Genomic DNA, 23,331 nt, shown 5'->3' with positions numbered 1-23,331 from the left:
AAGAAAAACTAAAACAAAACAAAAATAATGGTTTTCTCTAAGATAAAATAACTATTTTAAGAAGGGTAAGGCAAGGTTGTTATTTATTGATGATATTGTACATAATACAATTGAAATATTTTCATAATATAAAAGACAAAATCAAGATATGAAAGGAATTTAATTTGAAGGGAAAGAAATATAAATATACCAAATGACACCGATTATTCGAAGATAAGTCCATCTAAAATATTGGCAAAGAGCTTAAGCTAAATTATAGAGCTACTGGTGCAATAACCAATATTGCAAAATTGACAAAACTGTAGGAAAACATTGATATCTCAATAAAAATCTTTTAGTTTCAAATTTTCAAGATATGTTCATTATTCTTATTTGTAGTGATATAGCCAGGGGATCTTTTCTAAATTTTACTTAGACAAAATTTCTTTTAAAAGCTTAGGCGTAGTTTTTTCCAGCACAGGAAATTTTTTCCTGCAAAACTCACTGAAACAAAGGTTAAATAAAGTAGAAAAGAATTTAATCAAGGGGAAAAGTTAACAACTAAAAGGAAAATTTATATTAGAAAAAAAAAAGTAATAATAGCTCGATAATTTCAAAGATATCACACGTGACTTTTATTGTACCTTTTACTAATAATTACAAGTAAATAAATGTCTTTTTATGGAACGGCATCAATTTAAAGTTAAATAAGGAATTCACACAACAGAATATTCAGAAAGGAAGGAACTGAAACTAAAATAAGCTTTTATTTTATTACTATCCAACTCAACTAAAAGATCGTCCGTCCTTTTATGCTTAGTTGTTAAAACATTGGTTCAAAAAAAATATTTACAATGTCTTTATATTACATAAATTTTCAACCAACCATTATATATTTACCAGTTATTTATAAAAATACAGGTAAATGTTAATTTCTAAACTCCAGTGCACCTTTAAAAAAATTTTAAAATTCTAAATTCTAATGCACCTTAAAAACGATATCGTTTTAGTTGCAGAAGTTACAAAAACTTTACAGAATTTTTTCACCATAGCACAACAGGCAAATCTGCACACCTATCCAAAAATGGTCCCAACCTCAATTTTGAGGACCAAAAAAACGACCTATTGGACATTAATCTGCAAGATCTCTTGTATCACCAGATGTAAAAATTAAAATTATTATTGACTATGGAAGTTTCAAAATTTAATAGAATGAAGCCTTGGCATGTATCTTTTAGGCAAAAAAAATGAGCAAGATATCTTTTATCTGTGAAAAGATATAGCTTTTAAAGTAGAAACCTCGCATTTGAAAAAGCGGCCAAAATGGAGCAGTTTTTTGTGGTTTTTATGTCTTTTAAAGATTCAAAGTTACATTAAATAACTAATCTAGTAACAATACGAGGTGACTAGTGGAAATGGGATTCTATGGTTGTTACATCACATCTGTGTGTACTTTGTCTGCAAAAAGAGTGCTTTTTTTGACCTTTTTTGTACAAAAGTAGGAGCAAAAAACACATAGAGAAATTTTTTTCTAGTTGTTCTGAATTTAAAACGCATAAAAACCTCTTTTTGTTTTAGTAGTTAAACCCACAGGTTTGTTTTGTTGTTTTTTCTAAACATTATTGACCAAATATTGGAAATAAACACAACAATAACAACTTCTTTTATTTAAATAGGAAATATATCTTTACTGAATTGGGTTTTAATAAGATATCAAACAGAAGAAAATCCCATATAACCTTAATCTCCCATTGAAAAAACACATACACACAGACATGAAATGATTTCCTTTAAAAAAAATTACTTAATGGTGTTGTTGTGATATTTATTACTTTTTCTTCAAATTGCTGTTGATATTTTTTTATTTAGTACTTGCAAAATAACCTATATACTTCTGAAAAAATTTTTATAAACCTAATAAATATAGTTTTTAATATAAACAAAAATTTCAGACAAGAATATTTATTATCAACAAATTTTGTCTCAAGTATTTCTAGAATGAAATTCTAGAAATCACTGTTTAACTGTTAAAAAAATAAGAAATATTTAAATAATCCAATTCAAAGATGCTTGCTGTTATAGTCAATAACACAATTCAGTAACTGGTTTCCATAACTAGGGTGATCAGGGTTTCTTTTGTACCTTGCCCATTGAGCAATGAAGATTGAATGCAAGGTTTCTGTTGATTTCTCACTAAAAATGCGCAATGACGAACCCTTTAGAGCAATAAATTCAGAAACATTGTAGAACACTGCATGGGCTTTTGGAGTGACTGAAACTGAGAGTTGAAGATATGAGTTCTTAAAGTCTTTGATATGTTGAACATATGCAGTATTTAATGTCCTTCCAAAACAGGAGCTAACAACACTCTTAAAATGTTGGAATGTTTTTACAAAACCAAGCATGTGTTTTGCTTTTTCGCTTTCAACAATTCTTTGCAAAACATCTATGTTCTTCAAAAGCTTATGACAATCATTTCCAACAAACTCTCCACCATGATAAGGTTGCAATTTCAATTTGAGAAGTAATGGTCAATCTTTGACTTTAGGCCATATCTTTAGCATTGATTTGTAAAGATGATTTACAATTCCAAGGAGAAGATGAAGTTCCATTGGGGGAATAAACTCAATAACTTGTTTGACATCTTCTTGGTCAAACAATGGATTATGAACAACATTATGAAAATCTTTTGCGCACATTTTTCCATTCCCTTTCTCAATGAATACTTTGTGTTGCATCTTAATGGATCTGAAGTTTCTTGGAGTTCCCTGTTCTTTGAGGTCATCAGATTTAACTTCACACCAACAGCAAGGGTGTTTGCTTGAGTGAGACTGAATGCCACAAATGATATTGGCTAACTTCATGTCACATGCAATAATGAAAGACACATCAATTTTCCCAATTAAACTTAAAATTTTTTTGACATTTTCATAAGTTTCTGAAACATTTTCAGCAACAGAAACAAGTAGCTGACGCTTGGCACTTGTTTCTTTCCCATGTTTTACAGTCAGTAAGCTTTTGTCATTTGAGGCTGAAGTTTTTGTGACATTTCGACATCCAACATTGGAGATAACACTCAAGCTGAACTTTAGAAAAGATCCTCCACCATCAATACCTAGTTTGATGAGAGGCGATGAAGTGATTGTTCTAACACTGAGAATTGAGTTATAAAAATCTCCTAAACTCTTGCAATGAACAACACCCACCAAATCTTCAGTTTTTGTTGATGGCTTTGTAAGTGAGATTTTAGAAACTTTGAATAAACCTTCAACTTTTCGACCAGCCATTGTAAAATTTTCCCTATATTTTGTTTCAACAATTTTTGAATTTGTAGTCTTGTTTAATGTTACAGCCAGTTCTTGCATCTTTTTATTTGAAAGACCAGTATTGATTTGAACTTGAACCATGTCCAAAGTAGTTAAAGAAGTTCTTGATATGCAATGAACTCTGGAGGTACCTGGAGTAATAGTTAATGCTTTACCACTTTTTCTGCTCAACCTAATTGTGCCCTGTGGAGAGGATACCTTTTGAGTTATTACAGAGGACGCAAATTTTTCAGCAGTTCTTGAATCAGTTGCAATCATTTTCTTTAAGTTTTCATACGTGGTCGTTTGTGAACAAACATGTGTTATTCCTCTTTTGACTACACTGAGACAGTTTGAGCATAGTTTATCAAAGCTACTTGATGTTTCTTTCAAATCTTGATTGGTTAAAAAAGTGAGCTTTGTAGAATGTCCTTTTAGTTTGCCAACTTGGCAAATTAAACAATTACAAGAATCCAATCTTCTGGTCTTTGGTCTAATAATCACTTTGTTATAGACTAAACTTCACTCTTCCCAAGCCTCATGACTATAACTTATAGTCATGAGGCTTGGGAAGAGGCAAGTTTCTATCACCCTTGCCATGCTTTTGTACCATCGCTCTGCAGGAATTGCATATGCCCAATGGAACTCTATCATCCTTAAAGTCAATAGAATTTTCAGAAAAAATATCTAGTATCCTTTCCTTGATGAAATCAGTAATATGTCTGTCACATTTTGAAAAACAAAAAAAGCATACAGATTGCCGACAATCATGACGAGTTTTTCTTTTATATGGCATTTCAATGGTTAAAAAACTGATCTTTGAAAAATAATTTCAGTACAAGCTTGTGTTGATAAAAAAATTTTTTAGTTGTTTAGGTTTTAATTACTTTGAAGTTGCAGCTTCTGTAATTACTTAAAAGTAATTACTTGAAGTTGTGGCTTTTGATTTTTAAATAGTAGATACAACCTTGGTCAGAGCAATAAAAGATAGGAGGTCTATGAGATACTTCAAAACAAAAAAAAAGCACAACAAGGTTATGCATTTTTGATTTATATAAAAAAAACTTGATTCTAACATTAATACTGAAATTATTTTATAAATTAACTAATTTTGAATTTACGATTCAAACATAATTTTTACAATATGAAAAAAGTTGTTATTATATCTACTAAAACAAAAAGATGTTTTTATGCGTTTTAAATTCAGAACAACTAGAAAAAAATTTCTCTATGTATTTTTTGCTCCTACTTTTGTACAAACAAGGTCAAAAAAAGCACTCTTTTTGCAGACAAAGTACACACAGATGTGATGTCTAACAACCATAGAATCCCATATCCACTAGTCACCTCGTATTGTTACTAGATTAGTTATTTAATGTAACTTTGAATCTTTAAAAGACATAAAAACCACAAAAAACTGCTACATTTTGGCCGCTTTTTCAAAGGCGAGGTTTCTACTTTAAGAGCTATATCTTTTCACAGATAAAAGATATCTTGCTCATTTTTTTTTTGCCTAAAAGATACATGCCAAGGCTTCATTCTATTAAATTTTGAAACTTTCATAGTCAATAATAAGGTTATAATAAAAACTTTAAGCATCCGTTGTCTCTTTTTGAAGAGGTTTTAGTGCTATACTCTATACTTTAGGTCCCTGTACACAAACCACAAGTGTTAAAGAGCTGATTTTTTGTCAGGTTATAGCCAACACATATATGTAAAGAGTTTTTGATATTTTTTAAAAACTCCATAACCCAAAAGTGAAAAAAAAAACAAAATAGATTTACAACGGAGCTCCAATCAGTAGCGAAAAGAGCTATAAAACTTTAAATGTGTTTTTCTCCTTTGGCTATAGAGATAAAATTTTAATTTTTACATCTGGTGATACAAGAGACCTTGCAGATTAATGTCCAATAGGTCGTTTTTTTGGTCCTCAAAATTGAGGTTGGGACCATTTTTGGATAGGTGTGTCTGAGAATGACCTGAGAGAAGTTATCACCGCTCTGCCTATTTTTTGTGAAAATAAAATTTTCAAAGAAGGGCAAAGTTATGGCTTAAAGTACTTTTTTTAATTGCTAAGCAAAAAGTATACAGAGACATTACTGTTTTAGCACGATACAAACTGCTAATTTAAAATTAATAAATGTTAATGAAATTATTTTAGGAAACTCGACAACTTCTGTTTCTGATCACTTACCTCACTTTTGTCGCAATTTCAATAAATTATTTATATCACACGGGCGCAATTTATATAGCAGGAGTTTTGAAAACTTCAATAAAGAAAACTTTAAATCTGATTTATCAAAAATTGACTGGATGACGTTATGAAGTCTAATGATACTAACATATGTTTACAAACATTTATTACTGACACAACATTGATTTTAGATCGCTATTCCAAACTTAAAAAACAAGTATCAAATGCTTTAAACTCCCATTCAAACCATAGATTACAAAAGGAATTATAAAATATTTTAGTATTTTAAAGTATTTTAAGAGATATAAACATGTGATAATGACATTAATTATAAGGGAGAGTGAGTAGGACACGGGAGAAGTGGGACAGCCTGAAATTTCTAATTACGAGTAGTGCCATAAATACTGTTATTTAATGTAAACAATTAAATTTCTTTCCTTCTATTTAGCAGAAATTGCTTTGTTTTCCTGCATGCGCAAGAAGCCTTAATTTTGAAATGTACCTTAAAATGTGTTTAAATTGGGATGATGTGACACAGAAAAAAGAAATACTTACTCCCCGCTTCTTCCCGTCGCCATTTGATTATTTTAATTGGTGAAAGGTCTTGAAAATTTTTATGTCGATTAGGTGATTTTAAGATTTTATCAGTTTCTATTTAATAATTTGTGTTAAAATGTTGTTTTAAATTTATTTGTCCCACTTCTACTCACACTTGTCCCACTTTACCCCAATGGAAAATTTTAATACTTAATTATAATTGGCTCAAAACCTAGGGGGATTAAATTGGTGTCTAAAAAGAAGGTTTATTCATAAACACTTGTTTGGTTCAGTTTATACATCAAATAAAAAAGGTATTGTAATTACCCTAAAAAAATTTACGGTTCCCGCTTCTCTCTATTCTCCCCTACATAGTTAAAAAATCCAACACTTTTCTCAAAATAATCTTTGCAAACTTTAGAAAGGCATCAACATTTTTTTAACATTTTAATAAATGTCAAAAATGTTGATTTTAATAAACCATCACTGTTTGCAAGAAAATGAAACTTATATAACTGACCTGACTCTAATCTCTGAATCATTTAACACTATTTTAACAAATGTTGCTTATAAACTCAAATCCAATATTTATTCAAATCCAAACATTCATTTAAATCCAAATATTCATTCAAATCCAAATATTCATTCATTCTCCTTACGTTTGCTATTAAAATTTTAAATATCCAAATTTACATAGTTTATTATTATCTTTAACAAATACTCCTGAAAATTATGTTTTATTCAAAAATTGTATAGTCAAAACAGCATTCCCGCAAACATCCTTTTAGACTATAAATTTAGAATTTAAATAAACCTTTTAACTATAAATTTTCAAATATTCTTTCTAAACTATTTAATAGCTCATTCATGAATGGGACAATTCCTGATATTTTGAAATTATTTTGCGTTATTCCAATATTTAAAAATAGCTCTAAACTTTCATTCACTTACTATTGACCTACCTTGGTTTTCGATCTAAACATTCTACTTGCCATGTATTAATAAGTATAACAGAAAAAATTAGGAAAGCTCTTGATACTGGCCATTTCGTTTGTGGCGTTTTTATTAATTTACAAACGTTTTCTGTACCGTTTACCATAGAATTCTCACTTCTAAATTAGAACATTATGTAATTCACGGGATTGTTAATGATTGGTTTCTATATTATCTTTCAAATTGAAAACAATTTGTAAGTATTAATGGTTGTAATTCTATTAATAAATCAGTTTTGCGTAGTGTTCCTCAAGGTTCTGTTCTTGGTCCTCTTTTTTTTAATCTATCTAACAACCTAAATAACTCTGTTCACTTCTCGTGAGTTTATCTTTTTGTTGATGATAGAAATTTCTTGCACACCAACAAATCGCATCATTTTGTAAAAGTGTAAATTCGGATCTAAAAGGTATAGTAGATTGGTTAAATGCTAACTTAATATGTCTTAACACCGAAAATACTTTTCGGTGTTAAGACATATTAAGCTTTTTTTCATCTCAGAAACAGAAAAATTTATTTTAAAATAATATAACCAAAATCCAAATTAATAATGAATGGCCATATCCTTCGAGAGTTATTGAATATCTTGGTGTATTAATTGATTGCAATCTTTCATGAAACTTTCACATCTCGAGCTAAAGGTATGCTTTTAATAATTCGTCATTATGTTTATAAAGTTACAGAATGTTTATTCTGCATTATTCTCATCTTATCTCAGCCATTGTTTTCAAGTTTGGCGTCAAGTTGGAAACTATCGCATTAATAAGATGCTATCGCCTCAGCGTTCCATTAGATTAATAAATTTTCAACCAATTAAATCAGATACATTGGAGTTTTCGAAATTTTCATATAAGTTTATCGTAACTCGATTTTTGTAAACTTTATTTTAAGAAAAAATCAACGCTTCATTATGCTTTTTATGCTCGTATACTAACAATACATAAAATTAGAAATTATGAAGTTTCATATTTACTTTATAACAGGAAATTGGACCCAATCAGCATCAGTACTCATTGGACCTTCTACTGGATGATCCTCTGGCAGGTTGGATCTCAGACATATTTTGATTTGTCACTTATTTCTTCATATCACTTTTTTTAAGATGGTAGTTACTTAAATGTTAAAAAAGTGTTTTATTTAGGATATTTTTTTTTTTTTTAGGTGTCCCAGGAAGTCCTTACGGTCTTGTCATAGAACACCGCGGAAGTGCATTTAACCAGGAAGTTCACGCCTCCTTCCTTACCGTGACGCGAAAATTTGTCCAGAGCTCGTTTCGAACCTGGATCTCCTGCTTATAAAGCAAGCGCTCTAACCACTGCGCCACGGCCGCACCAATATGACATTTTTGTAATGGTCGTCTTAAAAAAATCTCTAATTTCTTAATACATTGAGAAATTTTAAATAATCTGTTAACTTTTGAACGTAAAAACTTAAAAAAGTGTTTTTAAGAAATAAATGTTTTTAAGTAAATCAACTTGTCAACAAACTCGGGCTAAAGCTTTGTTTGTTTAGTAACGATTTGCCTGCTTGCTGAGAAGACTCAGGTTGGTTGAGGAGGCGGGTATACAAGAGGTTGTAGAGGAGGTGGGTATGCACAACCAACGTCGAGCTTGTTCTGCCAGTAAAGGAAATACATCCTTCTTAATTTTTCACTATTCTAATGTATTGCACCACTTGTCTGTTTTTAATCTACTCATACACATATAAGTGTCCCATTCTGTCTCAATATTGCACTTAATACTGACTGTAAATTTAGCTGCAGTATTTTGTATTATAGATTATATTATGTATGTATAATATAATCTATAATATAATATATTATATAAATATATTACCAGTCATTTTCCATGTAATCCTCCATAGGAAATTACTTTTTCCGCAATAGCTAATAATTATTCTGAAATATTGTTAGAAATTATTGTCCAGAGGGAATTGTTTCCGTAACAATCATTACAAAAATTATTATGTGAAATTATAATTATATAAGTATATAATACATACATTATAATATAAAATTATAATTATATAAACATATAACTACATATTATAAAAACAAGTAAATAAAATCTCGTTTTGTCTCGAAATGAAGCGAGATTAGATTTTTTTATTTATCGTTACAACGAGATGACAACGGTAAATTAAAAAGTAAGCGAATGTTTCCAAAACATTAAAGTGCTCCGTTCCCTTTCGTTAACCTCGCGAAAATTTACCGTTTAGTTCCGAGATTCATTAGCTTATTCAAAAACGTTAACACTTCAACATTTCCAGCGCTAGTAAAGTATGCCAATCATTTTTTTGTTTTTGATTCCTTAAAAAAAAACTTACCATCTTCCATTTCAATCTTGTAAATTTCAATCTTATAAATTGTGGGGCGATAAGACAATTTAGGTCGGGTGAATAAAAAAAAGCAATTGCTTTTACTTAGCGTTTTTTGAGTAATTGTTTAGCTTTACGTGAATAAATATTTTAGCAAACTCGTTGAAATTTTTATTCACGTAAAGCTAGGCAATTTACTCCAAAAACGCTGAGTAATTGTTTAGTTTTACGTGAGTAAAAGTTTCACGAAAATTACTAAAGTTTTTACACACGTAAAGTTGACCAATTACTGAGTAAAAGCAGTCGCTTTTTTTATTTAACCGGCCTATTATGTTTTAATCTTGCCCCAGCTATTTATATTTAAATTATGCTTAATAGTTTAAATAAGTTAATCCCATGTTAAAAACCTTCAGTTTATACTGTTAAAAACCAGAGATAAAATGCAAAAACCATTTCGGTTGTCAAAAAGTAAATCATTTGATTGAAAGGTCGGGAAGTTTGAATGTATTCTTGAACTTTTTCTTGCAAAAAAGTAAGAAATATCGTCTAGATAAATATCAGAAAAATTGAAACTTTGAGACTCAAGCGACCTTTAAAAGGAGTATTTTTAGAATATAATATAGGTAAATTTAAATCTGATTTTATTTTACAAAAAATACAACAAGTCCTAGAAACCATACATTTACATTGGGTAAGTAAACAAAAATAATTACAAAACACACACAAAAAATAAAAGATATTAAAAAATAAATTGTGTATACTGCCAAATGTCAAATTCAAAAAATTTAAAAATACATTAAAGCCTTATTTCCACTAAACTTAAAATACTTGAGGTCCTTATTTTTAAAATATATTGAAAATAATTTATGAAATTTATATGATCGTGCGCGTCTAGTAGAGCTTAAAGAATAGACTACGTTTTTATGCTTAAAAGAGACATAAATAATCTGATTACAAACTAAAAAATTTTCAAATTACTTTGAATAGTCCAAACTATAAGTTTTACTCATTTTCGTTAAAAAAAATTTCATTCATCAACTATTTCGTTTAAAATTATTGTCCTTACAAGTGCTTCTGTGACAACGTAAGGATCGCAATTTGATGCAGGTCTTCGATCTTCTAAGTAACCGTATCCTTCTTCAGCACATTGTCGCGGCACTCGAATACTACACCCGCGATTCGCAACTCCATGAGAAAAGTCGTGTATCGTAGAAGTTTCATGATGTCCAGTTAAACGTCTTTCGTTATCTTTACCCCCAGCTGGATCATAGCATCGAATGTGATGTTTGTGGTTCTTGGATAACCAATCAATTGCTTCATATATCTTTTTAAGTCCCCCTTCTTTTCGCATCTCCAGTGTGCTAAGTAATAAAAAAAAATCATTTTATAATTTAGTTTTCTAGTAAACTATAAAACATAAGGGAACTTTAAAAACTGGTCGCTTAAAATATAGAAACAATAAATACGTTCAAATATTGTTATTAAAGAAATTTTTATATTTAAGAATATTTAAATTTAATTTATTTTATAAAGCATACATTATATATTATATGTATTATAATACTATATTTCTGTATAAAACGAAAATATACTATACCTTTATAAAGTTAAACAAAATATTTTAAAAACATCATTTTTAATCAACTACCATTTACTTTAAAAGAAACTCTAATAAAACCTGAAGTTTGAGTGACAACCAGCACCGTTCCAATCTCCAGAAATTGGTTTAGGGTCTAGTGTAACAACAATTCCAAAATCTTCAGCAACTCGTTCAAGCAAGTACCGAGCTACCCATAATTGATCTCCCATTTCAATTCCCTCGCAAGGTCCAATTTGAAATTCCCACTAAACAAAACAATATTGAACAGTCAAACAACATAAATTTATAATGAGTAATTTATTTTAAAAGAAAGAAGACAGATAACTTCAGAAACCTGTGATGCCATAACTTCAGCATTTTCTCCAGCTATTTTTAATCCCGCGTAAAGACATGCTCTGTAATGAGCTTCCATCACCTCTCTTCCAAAGACTTTTCCAGTGCCAACAGCGCAGTAGTATGGTCCCTGAGGAGCCGGATAACCACCTTTTGGCCACCCAAGTGGCTGTCCATCACGATCAAGTAAAGAATACTCTTGCTCTAGGCCAAACCAAGGATGAGAGTCCTAAATTAATGAAATATTATGGTAATAACATCTTTGCGATTTAATTTGGATTTATTACTTGATTTTTAAGTAAAAAAGGTAACACAAATATGTTATGTGGGGTGCATTGCACATTGCATAACATATTTTATGCATCATTATATGACAAGAACAGCATAAACATGTTATGTGAAAATATGTAAATTGCTTTTAACTTAAAACGTGTGTTAATGTGCTCAGCAAATATCAAATATATTACGCAAAAATTTTAACAACTTTTTAAAATGTTGATAATATGCGTACCTTCACTAGCTCCATTACAGATTTACATGATTTTCTTTTGTTTGATTCTGTTGGCTTGTGATCATAAGTATAAGTTTCGCAGAGTACAAGCTTATGTTTACCTTCTCTGAATGGATCAGGAAAAATGGCCACTGGATGTAAATAAACATCACTGTTTTTACCGGTTGCTTGACCTGTTGACGAGCCGTCAAAATTCCATATTGGTAGCTGATCCGGTGTTTCAGGTTCGTAGTCGAGAGTTTTTGTTTTTGATCGTAATGTTTTTCCTGAGCCATCAATCCATATGTAGTTTGCTTGAATTTTACCTTTTGTGTCAAGCTCCATATATTTGTTTAATATACTCTGGTTTAGACCTTTATAATTCTCCATCTTGGATTAATAATTAGCTAGAAACCCAAAAATATAAATATATGATAATCAAAAGTTTTAAACTGTAGTAATTTACGTTATTAACAAAAATTTAAAATATAAGTTTATAATATTTGTCTTTAATTACGCAAAAACGATTATACAATAGCTTTATCGAAATCGATTTATCGAAAAAGTTCTTCTTACTTGATTGTCGTATAAGAGATATTTAACAGCATGTCGTTTAATATTCTGTAGGTTTTGAATATTTTTATTTAAATAATTAATTATGCAATATAAAAGAGTTAAAAGCCAAGTTAGTTAACATATATACATGATCTTTTATTTTTTTTAAAAAAAGATCACGTTTGTATGTTAATTTTTTTTAATGCGACTTACCTTCGTTGAGTTACGCGGTTAAAGGAAAAACAACTTTAAGTAAATATCATTTAAGTAAAAAATTAAATGGTTTCTTAATTCATAAAACTAAAAATTTTAAAAATAAGGTTATTTTAAATAAGTCCTTTAGTAGCAATTTTTAAATTGGTTTTTTATTTTTGTCTTATATTTGTTTTTATTTATTTTGATTATTCTCACAATAGTTTTATTAAATAAACGAATAAAAAAACAATCAAATTAATGACTAATGTTCTTAATTTTTTTTACGGACTAATGTTCACAGACTAATGTTATGGGCTAATGTTCACAGACTAATATTACACAGACTAATGTTACGGACTAATGTTTACAGACTAATGTTCTTAATTTTTTTTTACGGAGTAAAACATGAAATCGGACCAATGTTCTTAATTGATTTTTATAAAGATACAATACGTATAGATACATATTATAGATATAGATTTTAATTATCAAATCTTTTTTTTCGACCATTTACTTTGTCCATTTATTTAACCATAAAATATGAAAAACTTACAATAATATATTATAAAATTATATTAGGTTATTCAAAAATAATTTTTTATTTAAATCGACTATAACCGCTAGTCAATTGATCAAATTTATTTATAGATAACTCTTAGTCTCTAACATTTCAAAGATATTATTCTATATTTTAAAAAAAGTGGGAATACTTCTAAAACATCTTTCTAGAAAACTTTGCAAAAAAATATTTTACTTACCGATATCTTTTCTTTGAGAGATGAAAAATGAAATTTATAAAATAACAATGAAAAAATCGTTTAAATATTTGCAGCACATCCGTTAGACAACCATATTAAGCTAATGATGTTAACATAATGAGCAGTGAATTGCCATTAACTGTAAATTATAGTCATAAAATCAATAATCTTGGGCAAATCAATGACAATATTAATTAAAATGTACTTGACGTTTTGTCACGTAATTGTCGTTACATTTAATAAAACAAATACTTGGAGAATCCACAAAAAATGTTCACAACAATATTGTTAACAGTTATTTATCTATTAGTACACAGGGGTATAGTGATAATATATATGTATGTTCAGTTTAGTTGTAATGACAGTTTGTCCATGCATAATCTAAAAGTTGAAATTTTAGATTATGCATGATTATGAATTTTATAATTACATAAATTGTGTCAGGTAATATTATCTAGCTTATTCCGCAGTTTAATGTCACTAACGATTAAAAACCTGAAAATTTGTCATTTTATTGGTGTTGGAACTCTTTAGACAAATAAACTATAACGATGTCGTCAAAGCATTGTGCATATTTCACAGTTTTTATTATCACTATTTCTGTAAACTGACGTCATTTATAAATATTTGGTGATTTGTCATTTGAATAGCAAGTTTTTAAACTCCAATTCTATTAATTATATATATATATATATATATATATATATATATATATATATATATATATATATATATATATATATATATATATATATATATATATATATATATATATATATATATAAAGAAATCTTTTATAAGATTTTTTTATAAAGTACAAATAAAGTAGTATCTGTACTTTATAAAAATTTTATATTGGAGCATGTCTTTGATTGCTTTGAAGACACAATTTAACTTTTAAGGGGAAAAACATATAACAATCGTACCTTCCCGTTTAATTCAAGCAAAAAACGATCACCATGCAAAAATTTCTTATGAAAAAATCCACTTCTGTACCGCTAAAATAAGAAACACACAATCAAAGTTTTACATTGATTTGACTGCAGCAAATAAAGAACCTTTTTTGATGCACTTACAAAGTAGAGTAAGATAATGATTTTCTTGATGCCCGTAGACATAAATTGATAAATTAACAACTTTGAAAAAAAATTTGGAAACAGTAGGTTGTTAAAAACCGAATTATATTGCTGTAAGATTTGCAAAAAAAATTTTATCAACTGTAATCATATCAACTGTAAAAATCATTATTAAAACACTTTTAAATTTCCATGAATGCAAATCTTTTTTAGAGTTTTTTTAAAATAAAAAATTTATAAAAAGTTATATTTAATTAAATATGAAGGAAAATAAAAAAAAATAATAATAGTAAAATATAATAATATTATTTTTTTGACAAAATTTGCTTTCATTGGATATAATTCTGGTTGCACGATTTTGCATAATATAGAGTTATTTTAATTTATTTTATTGGTACACCATGAAATATTAGCATAATAAATTAAATCTTTTTTTTAATTACTTTAAATTCATTCTTAAATCTAAACTTTGTAACATAAAGCTTGTTAAACAATTTTGCTGCGCAATGAAATATATATATATATATATATATATATATATATATATATATATATATATATTTTTGCCATATAAATTTATTAAAGTCGTAAAGCATAATATAAATACAAATAGCAGGGGCAAGAAGAAGACATAATTGGTCTTATCACCAAGCCCCTTAGTCTATACCGTAAATATAAGACAGCAGAAATTAAAAAACGTAACACTATATAATATAAAACGTTTTTCTAAAGACTTAATAAAATAAAAATCATCGGTCCTAAAGTACTACTTTAACTTTTTGTTTTTGTGTTGGTTAAGAAAAATTTAAAAAAAAAAAAAGAAAAAAAAAAAATACGCATAATCCTGAAGCTTTCCTTTTACACCAGCATATACCTTAAATATGTGAATAATTCTTACAAACCATAATTTTATATATATGTATATTTATTTTTTTTCAAACCTCATTAAAACTTCAGAAAAAGCTGATCATCTGTAGTTTTTGCTTTAATTTATTCTTAAACTCATTTAGCATAGAAATTGTTTTAAGTTCATTAGTTAATATTTTATTCCATAATTTCGGCCCTCTAGTAGAAATTGAAAATTCGGTCGCCGCAAAATAACTTTTGGGTTGAATATAACTGTTATTTGAAAATCTGGTGAGATATCTATTCTGATTTATTTTGAATAATGGGTAAAATATTTTAGGAGATATATTTTTATTAATTTTGAACATAAATATAAGAACTTGATTGACATTTAATTGATAAACATTCATTATATTTAAATTAACAAATAATGCTTGGGAGTGTGTATAACGGCCCACATTGGAAATGATTCTGATTGCATGCTTTTGTTTATTAAATAGTTTTTTTATTTTATTTTTATTTGTACTGCACCAAGCAATATTTGAGTAATTAAGGTGGCAATGAATGAACGAGAAATATAAAAGCTTTAAGCAAGTTGGATTTAAAAAGGCTTGGCTCTGCATAGCAGGCCTATGTTCCTTGAGATTGTATTTTCGAGATATTGTATGTGATCTCTCCACGTCACATTTTCATCAAGAAGCACGCCGAGAAATTATAAAGTGGTTTCTCTTTTTATGTCCTGATTGGCAATACAAAGTTTTGGAAGTTTCAAAGGAATTTTATCTCGGTCATGAAAACGATGGAAAAAAGTATATTTTGTTTTGGTTACATTTAGAGATAATTTGTTTGCATTAAACCATTCAGTAAGATTTAATAGCTCTTTGTTTACTGACTTAAACAGAATATTTATATCATTATGTGCATAAAATAGATTTGGGTCATCTGCATATAAAATTGTATCTAGTTCAGTACAAGCTTTGCTTAAATCATTAATAAAAATGAGAAATAGGAGTGGCCCTAATATAGATCCCTGATGTTATGTTCATATTGGTTGTTTTACCTTCATTATAAGAAATGTATTGTTTTCTATTTGGCAAATAGCTTTTAAACCACGCAATATTTATATGTTTAATACCATAGTTTTCTAATTTTATTAATAAAATGTAATGATCGACAGTGTCAAAAGCCTTACTGGCCTTACTAAGCCTTACTAAAAGCCTTACTTATATATATATATATATATATATATATATATATATATATATATATATATATATATATATATATATATATATATATATATATATATATATGTATATATATATATATATATATATATATATATATATATATATATATATATATATATATATATATATATATATATATATATATATATATATATATATATATATATATATATATATATATATATATATATACTATAAAGAAATCTTTTATAAGATTTTTTTATAAAGTACAAATACTACTTTTAAACTTTTTTAAAATTTACAGGTAAAGTTACCGGAAAACTATACATTCGCAGCACTTATCAACATTTCATACTTTTAAAACTTTGTACTTTATAAAAAAATCTTATAAAAGATTTCTTTATAGTATATATATATATATATATATATATATATATATATATATATATATATATATATATATATATATATATATATATATATATATATATATATATATATATATATATATATATATATATATATATATATATATACTATAAATAAATCTTTTATAATATTTTTTTATAAAGTACTAATACTACTTTTAAACCTTTTTATAAAATTTAGCTTTAAAGAAGGAAATTGTTGTTATAAATGGTGAAATAAACTTTTCAAAAATTTTTTAGAAGAAACTAAAAACATCTTTGATATTATTTGTTTAACAGTAACTTGGTTTTCATCGAATATAATAAAAAATACTTTTAATTTCATCTTGATTTTAAAAAACTTTATTAGGGAGACAAATAAACGTGTATATATAAAATAAAAAATTATATAAACCATAAAAATTAAATTTTTCTACAATTTATTTAATTTAGAAAAAAAATGTTTTTAACAAAAGTTTAATTTTCTTTTTTCTTTTTTGAAAGATTATTTTATAAACAAAATCGGAACATTTATTTTTTACAAAAAAATTTTGAAAAAATTACAGGGGGGTTTTTTGGCTTCTTACACACGTTATCATTTGCAACCAGCTTGTAGTAACGTTAAATATTCGGGTTAAATTTGTTTACAAAATAAATAGTAATTAAAGTTTCATAAATTTTGTACTTAAATATATATTATTAATAATTTTTATAGTTTGCGCTAACTTACCCCAAGGTGGAGTAAATTAAAAAACAATTATTTTTTAAGGACCTAGTAGGGCCCATAAAATTTTTTTTCATAATGGATACATCTTGAAAATGTTAATTAATTTATACCAGTCAAAATTATCAAAAAAAAATAATCAAATTACCTAAATTTCTACTCACCAAAATTAGTCTGCAGATGATACAAATTTGTGTCAAACTGTTGCATTACTAAACTGTTCTACAAAATGAATTAAGAATTTAAGTATATCTCTAACTGGTTTAAGGTAGTATCCAGCCATTATTTTGGTGAAAAAGAAAATTTAAAAAAAAAATGAAGAGTACACGGGAAAAAACGGCATAGTCGCATTTAAAAAGTTTTGAGAAAGTATTTATGAATCATTTATAAAAGTCTTTGTATAAAGTTAGGAAAAAAATCTTTCATAAAAGTTACAAATATTTTAATAAAAATGCAAACTTCATATAAATTAATCGAGAAAAAAATTTTTCTAATTTACTTCTATGCTTTAAATACTTTTATAAATAATTAATATATATTTCTCAAAACTTTTTAAATGTGACTATGTCGTTTTTTCCAGTGTACTCTTTAAATATTACTTAGACAATTGAACCTTGTAGAATTCTATAATAAAAATACCAGTAACTAAGGAGGGCGTCGCCCCGGGCTAAAAAAAAAGTCTTTTGGGGCATCAAAGAAAACAAGAAGAAGCACATAAAAGGCCTTTTTAAATATAAGTTGAAGTATTTTTAATTTTTATTTTAACTAGTCAACTATTTTATTACTTTGGTCATGGTCACATTTGCTACGCCAACTGGTTAATAAAATTAAAAATATATTTTTCAGTTAATTTAAAAAGGTTTTTTCAAATAACAAAAAAACACTACTTTGCTTTAAATGAGCTTTGTATGTTTATTGGCAATTCTTGCACGTATCGTTTACCACAGAAGAACAGCAAGATCCACACAACCAATCTTCACAGAATCCGCAAAGCATCCACAATTGTCACTGAGCTGTAATTTTGTCTCCAAAATAAATGTCACAAGCTTGACATTTTTTAGAACTCAAAGAACCGTCAGTTAATTTTGAAATTATGAATAAATTTTTTATTTAAATAAAATACCATGGTGTGTATCCATTTTAAAAATGTCAAAATTTACTGGTAAATTTACAGGTAAAGTTACCGGAAAACTAAACATTCGCAGCACTTATCAACATTTCATAATATTACTGCTAATTGTCTCTTTCTTTGTTTATCCGTGAATGACAGAAATTAGTCATTCAAAATTTCACTGATTTTTATAAAAAAAGTAGTTGATTTTCAAAAACTAATAATTTTTTCGTAAATATAATTAATTTGGTGATTCTTAATAATACTAAGACTAAATTTGCTCATTTTAATAATTTGCTTATTTTAGATTTTAATAGCATGCATTTTTTTTAAATTGTTGTTTTGCTAAAGAATTATTTCAGCAGGTTACATATAAACATTATTTTTTTTATTTTATAGATTCATATTTACGAACTAATTACAAATATTATTTGAGAAAAAAAGTTTGTAAAGTTTGAGTTGTGCATGCTTTTTTTATATTTTTTCTTAAGTGACCGAACTTTGACGATTTTGCGATACACAGAGCCGTAGTGAAGGGGTGGCGAACGAGGCCACAGCCATGGGCGGCAAATTAGCAAGGCGGCAAATTTCAAAATTTGTTAAACATTTTTTAATATTTGAAATGTTTTAAAGACGCCTCAAAACCAAAATAATTTTAATTCGCGTTTCAAAATCTTTGGACACGCCTTATAATTTTTTTCGCACCTTCATGCAAATTAAAATAATTTCCAATCTGAAATTAAAACATTAATTAAAACAAAATCTGAAAGGCAGTGGAATATATATTAACGAAGATTTCGCTAAAGAAACTATGGAAGAGAGAAAGAAACTATGAGAAGAAGTAAAAAAACTGCGCAATCAAGGTAAATACTAAATATAACTAAATTAATTGTCGCGAATTTAAAAAATAACTTAATTTTTTTTTTAAGCGTAAAATCTCTCTTACAAATAACTAAACAAACAATAGATTTGGGAACGCAACACTTTAATGTTTTCAAAACAACAAATAATGTTTTACTTAATGACTTTTACGACCCAGATTTGCAATTTTTTAATGAAAATAATTTTAACTCGCAGTTTTTTGACTTGAGAACTTTTGAAAAAGAAATCGAGGCAAAATAATTGCATTTGTATTTATTGATTACACCTAGTCGCACACAGAAACTTTCATTCTTTCTTTGACAAGAAAAGTAAAATATTTTGAAATAAAAGTTTTAAAATCTATTATGTCACCATCAAAAATAAGAATAAAGCTATCAGGTTCAGCTTTCAAAAAGTTAAAAAAGCAACGACTTGAAAGTGCCAAAAATCACAAAAGGTGTTTGCAAAATGGATTTAAAAAAGCGAAGATCAAACAGAACAACCAGGTAAAAATATTTTTATTGATGGATTTTCAAATCAAAATCACAAATAAATTTAATTAAAAAACTTAGCAAACTAAGCCATGTCATTTGCAATATTACAATGGAAAAAATGTTGATATAGTTTATTTTTATTTTTACAGCGCAAAAAAGTCCAGTTTTTTTTCGATGTGATGATGAGCAGGTACTGCAAAACAATGAAGTCAACCAAAACGCAGTTACAACAAATCTGTTAGAATTCAAGTTTGACGATCCACCAACTTGGTCCAAAATTAATGACAGTCTAAGATGTTCTTTGGTTGAACATGTTGCTAAACAAGACAAGAGAGAAGTCTATCCTACCGCATCAACATCATCAGAAAACAGACATTTCAGTTCTAGTTGGTTTGAAAAAAATCTTCCTAATGAGGAAAAAGTTAATCGTCAATAGTTGTTATACAGTGCATCAAAAAATTCTTTGTTTTGCTTTCCATGTATCCTTTTTTCAAAAACAAAGACAAGCAAGTTAGTAGATACATCAAAAGGTTTTTCAGAATGGAAACAACTAAACCTTCGAATCCCTGAACACGAGAACAGCTGTGAACATAGAAAGTGTTTCACTTCATGGAAAGAAATGGAGAAAAATCTGAGAGAGGGAAGATTTTTAGACAAGGACATTCAAAATGCCATCCAAACTGAAAAAGAAAAGTGGCGAAATATTCTAAAAGTTGTTATAGATTCAATTATATAGAACAATTTGGCTTTTCGAGGCAGTTCTAATATTATTGGTGAGCCAAACAGTGGAATCTTTCTCAACACAATTGAACTAATAGCACGCTATCATCATCCTTTAGCAGAACACATAACGAATGTTAAACTTAGACAGAAATCTGTTAGTTACTTTTCCCCACAAATTCTGAATGAACTAATTGAACTTCTTGGCAGAAAGGTGAAAAGCGAGATAGTCACGAGAATTAAAAAAGCCAAATACTATTCAATTTTATTTGATTGAACTCCTGATCTCTCTCACAAAGAACAAATGTCAGAAATGATCCGATATGTTTGTGTCACTGATGGAGAATGTTCTATTGAAGAGAGTTTTCTGGATTTCATTGAGTCTCATCAAAAAACCGGAGTTGGTCAGGCTTCAGAAATATTATTCAGCTTAAATAAAGATGAATTAAAAAGGAGGCCAAAAAGGAGGCTATCCATTCACTAAATAATCAAATCACAAATGTTTGCAATGTTTTACAAGAAATTAGTAATGATTCTCTGCTAATTGCTGAAACAAGGTCCGAAGCTAGAGAGATTTTGATTCAAGTTGATTTTGAGTTTCTTTGCTGGCTTGACCTTTGGAACATGATACTAACATTAATTGACAGAGAGAATCGCAGCCTAAAATGAAAAAATATGACAATTGATATTGCATCAAAAAAAATTGCTGGTCTTATTGCTTCTATATAAAACCTTCGAGACAGGGGCATTCATAACAGCATGAAAAAAGCTGAAATAATATCAAAAGATCTTGACATTGAAGCTAGCTTTCCAATCAAAAGAAAACGAAAAGCAAAAAGGATGTTTGATGATGAAACAAGGGAAGAAAGTTCACACATACCTCCAGAAAAAGATTTTGAAATTAATTGTAATATAGTCTTTGACAGTATAATTACACAATTACACTCGAAATTTGAAACAATGGCTGAGATTTCATCAGATTTTGAGTTTCTAAATGGTAACTCTCTTGCAAGTATGTCAGTTGAAGATCTGAAGAAATGTGGAGATAAACTTTGTCAAAATTATGTTCGTGATCTTAATGCTAACGAATTTCTATCTGAAATTGAAAGCTTTAAGTTTCAAGCCAGTGTCCTGATTCCAGATTTAAAAAACGCAAATTCATTAAAAATCTTGCAATTTATGCACACCTATTCTTTGACTGAGGCATACCCTTTTATTGAAGTTGCTTTTAGAATCTTTCTCACACTACCCGTCACTGTGGCATCATGTGAACGTAGCTTTAGCAAACTTAAGCTTTTGAAAAATTATCTAAGATCCTCCATGGGTCAAGAACGTTTGACTAATCTTGCCATTTTGTCAATTGAAAATCCCCTGGCAAAATCTCTGTGTTACAATGAAAATATTGATAACTTTGCATCATTGAAAGCTAGAAAAATAAATTTTGTTTGAATGTGTCTAATTTTAATATTTATTAAAAAAACTAATGCCTGGTAATTTTTTCAATGACTTTCAACCACAAAGCACGATATAAAGTTGATTTTAAATGTGCTTTAAGTAGGTTTATCAAAGTTTGAATAAAATTAAACATTAAAAAAATTATTGAATTTGAGGCGGCATTTTTTCTGCTTGCCCGCAAGGATTTTTGATCTTACTACGGCCCTGGGTATACATAGTTATATAAACTGCGTAGTTATATAAACTATGCAAATATTGCTTCATACATTGTTATATAAACTATGTAAATATTGCTTTAGGAAGTACAAGCAAAAATAAATTTCTTTTGATCTTTTTAAAAATAGACTAACAAAAAACTTTTAAAAAGATTTGACGACAAGATCGTCATATAATTTATATAATTATTTGTCATTGTATCACGAGAACATACGTAGAAAAATAATGGTGTGAAGATGGTAATAAATTAGGTAGTCTCGCCTTAAAATTTTAAATAACTTAATTTGTAAAACTATATGAATTATAACCATGTAAATATCATAAAAAGTAGGCATATATGTACTGATATATGAAGGTATTAAGTACTAATCTATGTAGATATGTAATTACAAATAAAAAGACTGTAACAGTTTGAATTACAACATTGTAACATTATTTCAATAGCTTAAGTAAACGATGTGAAGATAAACGATGTTTCTTTTCGGCTTTTAGAAAATGGTTAACATTAAAAAAATTTAAAATTAATTATAACAGCAGGACTTCTACCTAAAAACGGATTATAACCCACATAATTTAATAAAAAGTCCGCTAGTTCTTAAGTCATTTAGTTGAGCCCGGATTTGGTCGATGAATAATTGACGTGACGTATTTTTTAGCAAACAGAATTTTTATAAAAAGGGAGAGAGTCAGTCATTTCAACTTTTTTTTTTTGATTTTTTTTAATTTAATTTTTTTGTTCTTTAATCCTTACAAATTCGTAAAATATAATAGAATCTTTACAGAGTAAGTAAAATTTAAAAGGAAAAAAACAGTTACAAAGTTACGTTATACAAAAAAATTTATCAAATAAAACTGTAAAGTATTAGAAATTACTTCAAAGAACGCGGAAAACTTGCAGAAGACAGTCTTGTCATCAAGAAACCGCTATGCTTTACTAATATTTTTGGATGCTTTTATT

General features: G+C 27.7%; 2 protein-coding genes across 3 annotated transcripts; one reads left to right on the top strand and one right to left on the bottom strand.

The window, feature by feature from the left end:
- Positions 1 to 10,339: 10,339 nt before the first annotated feature.
- Positions 10,340 to 13,367, bottom strand: LOC136075417 (glutamine synthetase-like). Of its 2 annotated transcripts, none has more exons than XM_065788531.1 (5): positions 13,253 to 13,367; positions 11,766 to 12,151; positions 11,256 to 11,483; positions 11,000 to 11,166; positions 10,340 to 10,682 (listed from the first exon to the last, which is right to left on the bottom strand). In XM_065788531.1, the coding sequence occupies exons 2-5, from the start codon at positions 12,132 to 12,134 to the stop codon at positions 10,349 to 10,351; spliced, it is 1,098 nt and encodes a 365-aa protein (XP_065644603.1). In that variant the 5' UTR covers positions 12,135 to 12,151; positions 13,253 to 13,367; the 3' UTR covers positions 10,340 to 10,348. The 2 variants fall into 2 exon arrangements, with proteins under 2 accessions (XP_065644603.1, XP_065644604.1); XM_065788532.1 differs by lacking the exon at positions 13,253 to 13,367 and adding an exon at positions 12,321 to 12,377.
- Positions 13,368 to 21,461: 8,094 nt separating this feature from the next.
- On the top strand, positions 21,462 to 22,151 carry LOC136074509 (zinc finger MYM-type protein 1-like). Its single transcript, XM_065786838.1, has one exon. It carries the CDS (start codon positions 21,462 to 21,464, stop codon positions 22,149 to 22,151), a length of 690 nt encoding a protein of 229 aa, XP_065642910.1.
- The last annotated feature ends 1,180 nt before the right edge of the window (positions 22,152 to 23,331 follow it).

Source organism: Hydra vulgaris, chromosome 01 (genome assembly GCF_038396675.1).
Source record: "Hydra vulgaris chromosome 01, alternate assembly HydraT2T_AEP".
Taxonomy (NCBI): Eukaryota; Metazoa; Cnidaria; class Hydrozoa; order Anthoathecata; family Hydridae; genus Hydra; species Hydra vulgaris.
This window is presented reverse-complemented; position numbering and strand designations above follow the sequence as displayed.